Source organism: Schistosoma haematobium, chromosome 1 (genome assembly GCF_000699445.3).
Source record: "Schistosoma haematobium chromosome 1, whole genome shotgun sequence".
Classification (NCBI taxonomy): domain Eukaryota; kingdom Metazoa; phylum Platyhelminthes; class Trematoda; order Strigeidida; family Schistosomatidae; genus Schistosoma; species Schistosoma haematobium.
In genome coordinates, this window is record NC_067196.1 from 67056014 (window position 1) to 67068420 (window position 12407).

At 32.0% G+C, this 12407-nt stretch overlaps 1 protein-coding gene across 1 annotated transcript in view; it reads right to left on the bottom strand.

Annotated features, from left to right (window-relative positions):
• The window catches only part of MS3_00010198 (uncharacterized protein), a 47760-nt gene that overhangs the window by 12637 nt on the left and 22716 nt on the right, over window positions 1-12407 (bottom strand). The window contains exons 15-19 of the mRNA XM_051218562.1: window positions 11670-12166; window positions 10899-11053; window positions 9014-9196; window positions 7910-8101; window positions 5053-5265 (exon numbers count right to left, since the gene is read on the bottom strand). Of these exons, the coding sequence (XP_051074885.1) occupies window positions 5053-5265; window positions 7910-8101; window positions 9014-9196; window positions 10899-11053; window positions 11670-12166 (1240 nt within the window). The remainder of the gene's footprint in view (window positions 1-5052; window positions 5266-7909; window positions 8102-9013; window positions 9197-10898; window positions 11054-11669; window positions 12167-12407) is intronic.

Consider the following 12407-nt stretch of genomic DNA (forward strand, 5'->3'; position numbering starts at 1 on the left):
AATATTAGAGTCGATTAATTGATATTTTAATGCGAAACAGGATTTGACCTGTAGTTAGTATGAAAATATGTGTCAGAAACGCATTCATCTTATAATTTTGATATAGATTCTATAGTCAAATCTAAAATTTATGAACAGCATCAATTGAGGGTAACATGTAATAAAGCTCAAAGATAATCGCTGTTATACATATCCATATACAATGAGCACGCCTTACCAATAAGTGGACATGTATTTATTCTTAAAATACACCATTGATGAGGTATTTTTAAAGCGAAAATCTCTCATTTGACCATTTATCAATATAGAGATTTAAACAAAATAATACACAGAATTTTGCAAGTTCCGATAAAGTTGAAACGTTGACTAAAAATCGATGTAAATAAATTAATATATTTGTAATATCCCAATGAGTAGAAAAACTAAATTTTCTGACGTTTCGTGACTTAGTGTAAGCCACTTTGTCAGAGAAAAAATAACCAAATCAAAATTAATCCAAGTTTAAATAGTACAACGGAACAACACAAGAATATTATGTGCGATCGATCAAAAAACAGGCCTGTATAAATAAATGTCATGTCATTCCGGTCAATGTGATGTGTGTGTGAGTGTGTGTATGTGCACGGTTAAGAATGAAAAAATGTGTGACCTTTGTGGTGAGACAGGATAGAGTTTAATTTGTATGTAAGAAAATATTGTGAAATGTGAAGAATATAAGACTAGGTGACTAGGATAGATAGTCCAATTACGATGTATAGTAAGGCCTTCTTTTCTATTGAGAGCAGTAGGATTAAGCACTATATGGAACGCTTCACCTATTCACCTGATATGAACAGAGAAACAAGAAGCCTTGACAAACTACGGAAGCTATTTTTCGGGACGTTATTTCATTTACTTCGAAGCTTGCAAAACAGTAACATTTATTTTTGTCCCTATTCTATTCTACAAATCATAAGCTTTCGTTTGATGTATGATTCACTACCATAGCCCTTTTTGTTTCAAAGCTATTGTAGTCTAAATGTAATATTTTGTGCTCTATCTTCTACTCTAATTCCCAGCTTTGGACATAATAGTATTTTCCCAATTATTGTACGTTGTGGTAGGGTTAGTCATCTATTTATTCATGTACCTTTTTACACTAATCTGAAATCGGGAAATCGGGAACCAGATTGGAATTGAGAATAAACCGAGTAGTGTTACAGTTGACTTGTCTTCTCCCACTCGCCTGCTTGTCAGTCAATCAGGTGATAGAATAGTCTTTTTCTCTCTACCCCACTTCGAACTCACGCGTACTAGCCTTAAGGTTTAATTTGAAGTCTATCCAGTTCTACGGGATTATTAGGAGGTTACTTTGTGTACCTAGTATGTTCTTTGACTCGAGTCAAGATTTCGCGAGATGACTCTCCAATATAGAAGGCATCACAATCGATACATCCTAATTTGTAGACACAGTTATGTGTTGACATAAAGGAGAGTTCTTTTAAGCAAACTAAAGTATTTCGAAGTGCGTTCGTTGTTTTGTAATATACTTTAATTCTGTGTTGTCTTAAGATCCTTTGGAGTTCTTCTGTTGTACCATGAAGGTATGATAAAACTGCAGTACCAATCCATAGTATTTCATCCGAATTATTATTACGCAATGAAACGTCTTGTTTTAATACACTTCAAGTAATCTTCATAGGAAAATTATTAAATTGTAGGATGCCAGTTACTATTACTTTGTTCTTTCTGTTTATCCTCTTCCAATGTGATAATCTTGTTAGCACTTCTGAAAAGATTTAGGGCTAGCGAGATCTTAGCACTGAACGGATGTGCTGAATTGGAGTCAATATAACGGTTTGAGTGTGTAGGTTTTTACTAGATGAATAGATTTAAAATTCCATTCAGATTTCTTCTCACTAAGCAATCTAAAAATGGTAGCTCACCATGTTCATTTTCATTCTCGTTCGTAAATTTGATGTGTGATGATAGCATATTGATCCTTTTCGAAAAAAGATCTTAGATGAGTCTTTTTTATCACAACAAAGGTATCATCTACATATCTAGGCCAAATTTGTAGTTTAATATCATTGGTGAAAATATTAAATTCTATGTGTGCCATTGCGATATTATAAATCTATTAATTTATTTATAACAATCTACCCAATGCTCAATGTATTCGAAATTATCAAGTAAAAACTTGGTAATGATACCTAAAAATCGATGTATTTTTAACGTAAAAACTAGAACTAAATGATCGATGATAAATTACCTTTATGTGATGTAACATTCATTATAGAACAGTAAAAATATGATCTAATAAAATAATTATAAGTATAGGGGTTGTGGAGATTATTAAGTTTTTGATTGAGATCATGAACCGATTGATGTTAGACCACCACAATTGAAAACCTGGAAGCACTGGACGGCCGTCTCGTCCTATTGTGGGACTCCTCAGCAGTGCGCATCCGCTCGCTGGATTCGAACCCAGGGCCTTCAGTCTCGCGCGCGAACGCTTAACCAACTAGACCACTGGGCCGGCATCCAATGGTGATAGTTTCTAACATCAACCAATCCACGAAATTGCGCGACCAACTTCCGTTGTACTGAGGTAGATACCTATCTCTACCCGACAAGGATTAGCTCCACTGGTCAAATCCACTTTATTAATTAAATGGTCAATTTAACAATTACTTACATAACTGATTATTATGTTATATAAATACATACATATTACATGCTTCATTAAATAGAACATTATTCTATCACTTAATTTTGATTAATAAAAACAAAATCAATTTAAAAGAATTTTCAGTTGAATAGTTTCATTCATACTGCAAATATGTAAGTTAAGACATTAATTTAAAAATTATTATGTAATCAAGAGTATTTCAGTTAGTCAGTTAAATTGGTGTTATGAATAAAGAGTGTTAGTAGGGGTTTTGTGGAGATTTTAGTAATTTTAATAGTTGAGATCATGAGTCAATTGAAGCTAGGCCATCATGGAAAATTTAGAAACACTGGACGGTCGTTTCGTCCTATTGTGGGACTCATCGGAAGTGCGCATTCACGATCCCGCTTCACGGGATTCGAACACAGGACATACTGGTCTCTCGCACGAGTACTTAACCTCTAGACCATTGAGTCGGTATCCAACGGTGTTAATGTCTAACTTCAACTAATCCAAGAAATTGAGCGACACGCCCACCATTGTCCTCAGTGAGTTACTACCTCACAACTGACCCGATTGAACTCCACTGGTCACTGCTTCTCACTAGAACTCTAGGATATACATCTTGAAGCCAGTCACTAGTGAGCATATGTTGATTAGTGGTTTATTTATTTATTTATTTGATACTATTTGGCTACATTTAAATACATAAACGATCTAGGTTTTTTTATCACCTCTTGAAATATATCATATATATGTACTTTTTGATTAAAGAATAAATCATTATCACACTTGAAATCACCAGTCAATCTAAGCCATACAAACATTGAAAACCTGGAAGCATTAGATGGTCATTTCATTCTAGTATGAAACTTCACACCAGTGTTCATCCAATATCCTTCACGTGGGAATTAAACCCAAAACTTTTGGTCTGTGATATTGCACAACCCTTCATTCATTGTCTGTAGTGAATAACTGTCTCACACACAAGACGAGTTCCCAAGTTCTGAATGGTGATCTAACTTAGATCGAGTCGTGAATTCAACTTTAAAAATACTACAATTTCCACAAATCCCCATACTAATAAATTATTAGTTGAAAATAAATGATAAAAAGTTTACACTAATTAATAGAAAAACGAAAAACTAAATTAGACGATATTTTGCTCCAATTTCTTTTTTTAGGAAGTATTATTGGTAAAAGACAATCATCATCAAACAGATAGTTCTATTACAGAATGCGATGTGGAAAATTAACGATTACCTTATTGCTATATATGTTTGAAAAAATTCAAATCACTACAATAAAACACATTTACGAACGAATAAAAGATAGGAATATTGTGATAGATTTATTCTCTGACTGCTCGTTTAATAACTAGGTATGAACTCATCATGTCATGAAAAATAACATTAAAAAGTAAACTAATTAGAAATCCCACTCGCTTTCACATAGATTCCGTACCCATAACATTTTGATTCAAGCATACTAACAGTAATTCCACTGTTACATATCAGAAATCTATGAGGTGAACATGGTTGCAATGTTCGCTGATTTTTTAACATAACATTTTATCAGTTTAATATTATATTTTTTCATGAAATATGTCATTGTATTAACGTTGGTGCTTAAGTGACAACAATAACTTAAATAGTATCCTGAGATTAATGAAATTTATTTTACCAACCACCAAACTAAAGTTTGCAAAATTAAGAAAATAGGAACATGAGTATTTATATTTCGAGTGCTCAATATTGATTATCACAAAATAGTAAATTGATCGCTAACAGAACAAACTTCATTCTTTTTCTCAAAGTATACTCTACTGATGCTTTAAATTTTCAGGATTTATCATATATATCGTTTTAGTGATTCAGTCTCGCTCCTACATACTTCATAGAAGCGTGTGCTTAAATGTGAGCAGTTCAACTGATTAATTCAGCAAGGTTTTAAATCATGATACACACGTGTCTGGAATAAAAACACTTCAAGGAGTTAACTAGTCTGTTATACTGTATAAAACAAATTGCTTTAGTAAATAATTCAGTTGTTTAATTACATCGATTGATTTTATATCAAATATATCAAAACACAGCAACAACCTGGTTCTTTCCGCCTCAAATTTACATTGCTAATCGTTCTCTATCAATACCATTAATGAGATATGATTTATTTTAAGCAAAGAGATATATGTATAAAAACTAATGAGACAAGCCCTTATCCAGCTAAAAAACGATATATATAAGAATCTACTGAATTCCGTTTTCATTCTTAATGACAAAATATCAATTTCATGAAAACATAATGTTGAAAACGAACAAACATCCATTCGCTATAAGTAATATAACAGTAAAATGTATTGAAGCATACTTTAAATCCATTATATAATAGCAGTTACTTACCAACTTCAAGTCGTCGTTTTCTTACTAATATTAACAGAATAAGTAGTGCTATGAAGAAAAGTAGCAAAGTGCAAACAATAATAAACCATGTTCCGCTATCTCCAGCTAAGCTTCCTGGACTAGGACCACCTAGTGTGTGTATCACTCTGTCTTCACTTGCTGTTGACAAAACATCACCATTAGTCGCAACCATTCGTATTGTGTACGTTGTATCTGGAAAAATGAACAATGAACTGAATAAGCTTGATTAATTTACTCATTGCCACCCAAAAAGTATCATTTACTAAGTTTTTCAGCCGATATTAACAAGCGTATTTTTGGTTGAACCCGTAGGTAAAATCATGATCAACATTCCATTGAGTAAAAAATAAAACATATTTATCATCACCGAGCTTTAGAGAAACTTCTATTTCTACAGCAATATAATTGTGATATTCAATATTAATCACAGTCAGAATTTTGATATGAAACTCAAATATAAAAACGTGTTTGACAAATGTGACCATAATTTTTACTGGTATCTTCTTTTGATTTTTATCTTTCTTACGCTTCGGGATATATTGTCTGTGTAGTGAAAAGTTATATGTTTCATATCCATCATTATATCAAGTAAATTTGTAGGATGATGACTTAACTGTACATATCAAACGATAAATATAAGTTCTGACAGATTATTTCTAAATATTATAACCAGAGATGGATGGTAGTTAGCAGTGGAATCCAGGACGCGTGTTTTGTCCTATTTAAGCAAATATCGAGGCAATCCACACAGGATGCGCATATGCTAATAAAAGTCTGGTGAATAACAGCCCTAAACATCAACGGGAAGATTCAAACAACCAATACAAAAAATGAATTAACTCTAAGTAATTTGAAAGATCGGAGATCGAATAACTGAAATTACTAGTTGGTCGGAAGCAACGAAATACAAAGTTGTCAAGTCCTGTATCAGGTAAATTTAATAAAAAAAACAGGATTGCATACTGAGTATTTACTGTTCGTTATTGTTCCACATAAAACGGATTAAAAGTGACTTACAATGGCAAATTTATTGATAAAATGAGATATGCAAGAACTCAGTATCTTAATTATTGGGCTTTTTACAACAAATATTTATTATCAGATGGGTTTTGTGGATATTATAGTAATTTCAATGGTTAAGATCATGAGTCAGTTGAAGCAAGACCACTATGGAAAACCTGGAAGCACAGAACGGCCGTTTCATCCTATTGTGGGACTCCTCAGTAATGCGCATCCACAACCTCGCCTCGCGAGCACTTAACCACTAGACCACTGAGCCGGCATTCAACGGTGTTGATGTCTGACTTCAACTAATCCAAGAAATTGAGCGACACGCCCACCATTGTCCTCAGTGAGTTACTACCTCACAACTGACCCGGTTGTACTCCACTGGTCACTGCTTCTCACTAGAACTCTAGGATATACATCTTGAAGCCAGTCACTAGTGAGCATATGTTGATTAATATCAGATGGGTTTTGTGGATACTAAAGTAATGTCAATGGTTAATATCATGAGTCAGTTGATATTTAAGTTGAAGTCTTCAAATTTATTGATTCACTTCTAATTAAAAAAGTAACTTTCACTAATGAGGGATTGATTTATTTTCTTTAATCAGAAGCACATTTGTCATGCAAATTTAACCATCATTCACTAGTAATGTTGTCTATATAAAAATATATTATCTATAGTTTAACATGATGTTTGAGCATTTGAGGATTCCAATTACCATTTTAACGTTATTTATGGAATTAACGCATACATAAATTGCATGTTTCATCAAATATATCATAACTCAACAAATATATGTTTATAATTAAAGGCATTAAATCAATGTAACAGAATTTCCAGTTGAATAACTCAAATCTCATCAGTCATTGTTTGATTGATTCGATTTATCACCAAGACTTAACTTATTAACTTTGACAGTTTAATCTAAAAGATTGAAGCACACAAATACCTGTACAGTTATTTATATGGAAAATATAATTGGTTTGTTAATACCGCTATTCTTATAGTTTCATAGAAGAATGTTATGAAGAAAATTCAGATATCTCTCAAGCAAAATTGATCTACCTTCATTTAGCGTTGATTAAGACATATTTTGTCGAATAAAAATATATAGGCTAAGCTACTGGAAAGGTAGAAAACTATCCTTATTCTTGAATAAATAATAAATACTACAGGAACTTTTTAAAAAAACTGTAACTCTTAGCTAGTTGGTTAATTAGGGTTATTTAAACTGAAGACATTTTTCAAGACAAGATCAAAATTAAAAAATAAACAGTAAACATTAGATGTAATTGGACAGCTGTTTAGTTAATTTACATTTTCTTAGTTCCATCTATCACCAAATTCAGATAGAAGCGAACCCTGCTCCTAGTGTACCGTGGTGATTACGATTAGTTGATCAGTCAGAATCAAAATGCCGACAGTTTCCAAATTTATGTACAATTGAGTAATGTGTGTTTAAAATATGTCTTTCCTTATCTAACCCACTGGGAGCTTTTAAATGACTTTTAACCTTATTATTAAGGTTCAGTAAGGTTCCTCATTTCCTATCTTATTGATAGATCAAATTTAATTTGATTGACACTCAGTTAAATCCATCACATATGTCAACGATGTTATATAATTTCGTTGGGTTTGTTATTCCTAAAATAATCAACAGAATGTTTAATTCATTACTCACTATAAGTACATTAATAAAGGTTCAACATTAAAAATCACCCCAAATGTTTACGTAACACTAAACGTACACAGCAACAACGAAAACTTTTGAAGAAAACATCACATCCATATGCTAACACAGTAAAATTTATTTTCTTGCTTATTTACCTGACATTAGTCCATCAACAGTTATTGTCCGGTTTATAAATGTACGAACTGATTCTAACCAATGAACAATACCAGGTTGACGATACTGAACAAAAAATACAGTGCCTGGTAGACCAACATGACTAGGTTCATATATAATAGTAAATCCAGTCTCAGTCACATGAGTAATAACGAATGTTGGTGGACTAGGAGCTGAAAACAACAACATAATAAGAAGATAACATCGTTGGTTTTCGCATCAATCAGCTATTACAAGAAAATGATAAACCTTCAGAATATTTTTAGTTATCATGAAGACGCTTTCATGATGTATTATCCCAAATTATATTACAAAAACTTTTAGATATTAATCTATCTTAGAATAAACATGCAAGAAAAGCGATAAAACTTTTTAAAATCATACAGAAGAGCATAATGTTTTATTGTGTATATTATTACACTTAATCAACGAAAAGAAAGTCGTTTTGGCTGTGATTTAATCATACCTTGCTAATTAACCTGGTCTTATTTTCGATCTGTAATATCATGCGTGTGCAACTAGCTAAATAATCGTTTAATGATCAAGTTGGTGATTAAAATCACATTCTGGAAAATTTATGATAATAATAAGAAAAAAATATTTCCAACATTCATACTTGAAATCAGTTGTTTGCCTGACTAGATATCTGCCAACTGAAACCATAGCACTATTGAGCGATTAAAAAAGCAGTAAATCTTTATACATATGGATACTGAAAAGTATTTTGCATTCAGAATAAAATTAAACACAATTTTCAACTTTGCATTAACTAACATCCAACAGATTCAAGGATAAGTGGTAATATAAAAAAATCAAGTTCTATCCAATAATCACTTATAATAAACAAGATACATAAATAAAAGGAAAGTTTGGTGTTATATTCTAAAACTAGTCAATTCATTAATTTTAAATAAAAACGCAATTATGATTTTACCATTAACTGATGCATAAAATGATCTTGACTTAGATATATCTTCATATAAAAGTAGCCACTATTTCAAGTGAATAAATGATTAATGAAAAAGTAACAACAAACGATACTATTAGCAATAGCAAGAAAAGCGTTGCTTCCTAAGTTCAGTTACCTTGATCAGTTGGTGCTGTTTGTATGTCAATAAAATTATCAACTCCAAGACCAGCTGCCGTAATTGGCCATATTGTTATACGGTATGTTGTGTTTCCTTTCAATCGGGACATTCGATAGGATGTTGAAGAGTTATCTGTGATTGGAGGATATCTAAATCCATAGCCAACGTCCAAACCATTTACTGTAAATATTGTTAAATAAAAATTCCACTGTCAATTGTCATGAAGCAACAGAATTGCTGTGCCAAATCTATTCATTGTAAAGTAAGTCTGGGAGATATGTAACTTTTAAACAAATAGACACTAAATAAAAAATCAATCCGAATTTTAAAAATTTTGGGCAGTGATTCAAATTTCGTTCCAAAGTTAAATAACTAACCTACAAATTACCAGGGGGCAATTTATTCTAGACCATCGAAGTGAGTATCAGTGGTCTATATTCTCTATCTTGAGTACACATGTAACCTAATTCCTGTGGGAGAAATATTTAATATAAACATAATTTGTTGATACTGAGACACGTCGGCATAAACTGAGACTAATTAAAATATACCTCCGTACTTTTAAATCAATACTATAATATTTCAGGAAAGACGATTGGAATTTGGACTTATGTGAGGAACGTCATATCAAATAAAGAAAGAGACTAATAGTGTCACTGAAAAAGAAAGGAGGTAATTCAGCAAAGAAAGCTGTACGATCGTTTTCATAGTAAGTTTTATTTGCTAAGATAGTAGTCTACAGTTAAATATAAATTTTGAGTATTTGTGGAAATTGTAGTATTTTCAAAGTTGAAATCACGAATCGATCTAAACTAGACCACCATTGAAAACCTGGAAACCCGCCCCATGTATGAGACAGTTATCCACCTCAGACAATGAATGAAGGGTTGCGCAAGATAACGGATCGCTTGAAGTTAGGCATCAACATCGTTGGATGCGGGCTCGGTGATCTAGAGGTTAGGCGTTTATGCACGAGACCGAAAGTCCTGGGTTTTATTCCTGTATGCGAGATAGTAGATGCGCAATGCTGGGAGGTCTCATACTAGGACGAAACGGTTATTCAGTGCTTAAAAGTTTTTGATAATGGTCTAGCTTAGATTGGCTCGTGAATTCAACTTTGAAAATACAGTCAAAAACTTTAAGCAGTAACTTGTTATGAATTGTTCACGAAAATCAGGTATTGAAAGGTAGTGGTGTGATAATCAGCAAGTAAAAAAAAGTGGTAATGTACATATAACTGTCCATCTGATAGGTATTAATAACAGAATTATTAAAACTTATAATAATTGCTAATTACTAGTCGTGAAAACGGTTGAGGAGTAGAAACAATAAAATAAAGACGATAAATTATGGAAAATAGAAGACAGACATGAAGTTAATATCTCTCATTTATTAAAGTGAAAAACCTACAAATACGGTTTTCGAATTATATGTTTCAATTAAAGTGATAGTTTTGAAAGAAAATTATGCACTAAATTAACGAACCTTTAAAGTCTATGTAGATAGATAGTATCGTTATTGAACATTGTCTTTCATATAATACATAGAACTAAAAAACAACTGTAGTAGACAAGCAGGTAGAATTGATGTTATTTAACAGTATCTAAACATTTACAATGTTGATAGTTCCAAATCAATTAAACAACTGACTAGAATATTTGACAATGAAATTAAGATAAAATCCTGGTTGAAGAAAAAAACTTTCATACTTAAAAAAAAATTTGTTTCATGGCGATGAGCTTAGTATAATTCTACTAACTGAAATTCTCAGTAAAATGACATGGTATAACTCAAATATATAAAGAAAGTCAGTAAGAGAATGAACTTTTGAAACGATATAATTTTATAATAAAATTATCCATTAAACAATAAAGTAACTAACATTCCATAGCTTCAAGTTCATAGCCTATAATATATCCATTTGGTTCAGTTGGTATAGACCATGATACATCGATATAGTTAACACTGATTGCATCTGCCTGTAAATTGGATATTGGACCAGATAAACCACCTGATGTCATTACTTCTACAATAGGACTAATAAGAAAGAAAAACCACATGTCATTATTTTAGATATTTTCAACATTTTAAATTCATAATAATTAAGTATCGTAAAACTGAAATCGGTTGTGATGTATAAACAAATAGTTTAATACAATCTAATAAATTAACGACGAGATCACAACTAAATGTACTATTCAACAAATGATCGTCTAACAAGCATTGTTTACATTATTTAAGTAGCAAGCAAGGTAACACCAAATGGAATACGGTATAAGCAGCCAGTTACTTTATTGGCAAATTTTTTACACTTTAACACGTATTAAGGCATGGCTCTGAATCCTTTAAAATCGATTATCCCGTTTTGTTGGGTAAAATAACCACCTAGTATCGATATTTCTATGAATATATCCACATGTTTTTAACTACTATATGCTTAACAATTAAAACTTCCGACTTATGTAAATGAAAAAGGTCGTTTGTATAAAATAAAACCAAATGACTTATTTTAAGATATGTAAAAAATGATCTACAAATTATTTTGCTTATTCAAACAATACTTATGTTTCTTAATTAAAACATACTGGATTTCCATACGCCAATTTTAAAATTATTATCAATGGGAATATGTCTACGAGTGATAAATTTTTACCTAGCCGGACCAGCGTATTTATTAGTTAGAACCCGAATCCACAGTTTAATATTTGTTGCACCAGGAACTCCAGTAAGCAAGTAGTTTATGCTCATACCCCAATTAAATTCTGGTTGTATTGGCTGTTCATCCACTGGGCTAACAGGAGAAAGAGATTGGCGGGGTCTGCGAGCAAGTAACATGCTATAAGCATCTCCAAGTACAGATGGTGACTGAGCAGCTCGAGGAAACAAACCAGCTCCTGGACATGATATATTTCTTTTGGGAGTACTTTTGCAAATAGGATTCGGTTCATCAAGTACTGCGGAATGCATAAGCCATTTATAATAAGCTTTTCTAGAAGCAGGTAGATAACGTTCCAAAACTGATTCATAGGCATGAAAAATATCACCTTCAATTGTACTTGGATGATCAATCGTTTTCTCCATCGTTTCTATAGATCTTCGTCGACGATTGGTATAAAGAACTGGAGTACTAGGTACACGAAATATTATATCCTAAGTAATTTTACGGGAAAAGTTAAAATAACAGATAATGAATAAAATGGAAAGTGAAAACGGGAAATCTAATATTTTAAATGTTTTTTCTTTCAGCGTTATCCCCATACTTTATTTATTATTTGACCATATCATATTTACGTCATTCACAGGGTTTAGTTATAAATACTGGTAACTATTCACAAATGAACGAATTGCACTATTGATTCAGTTATATATTCACTCTCCAAGCATGATAACC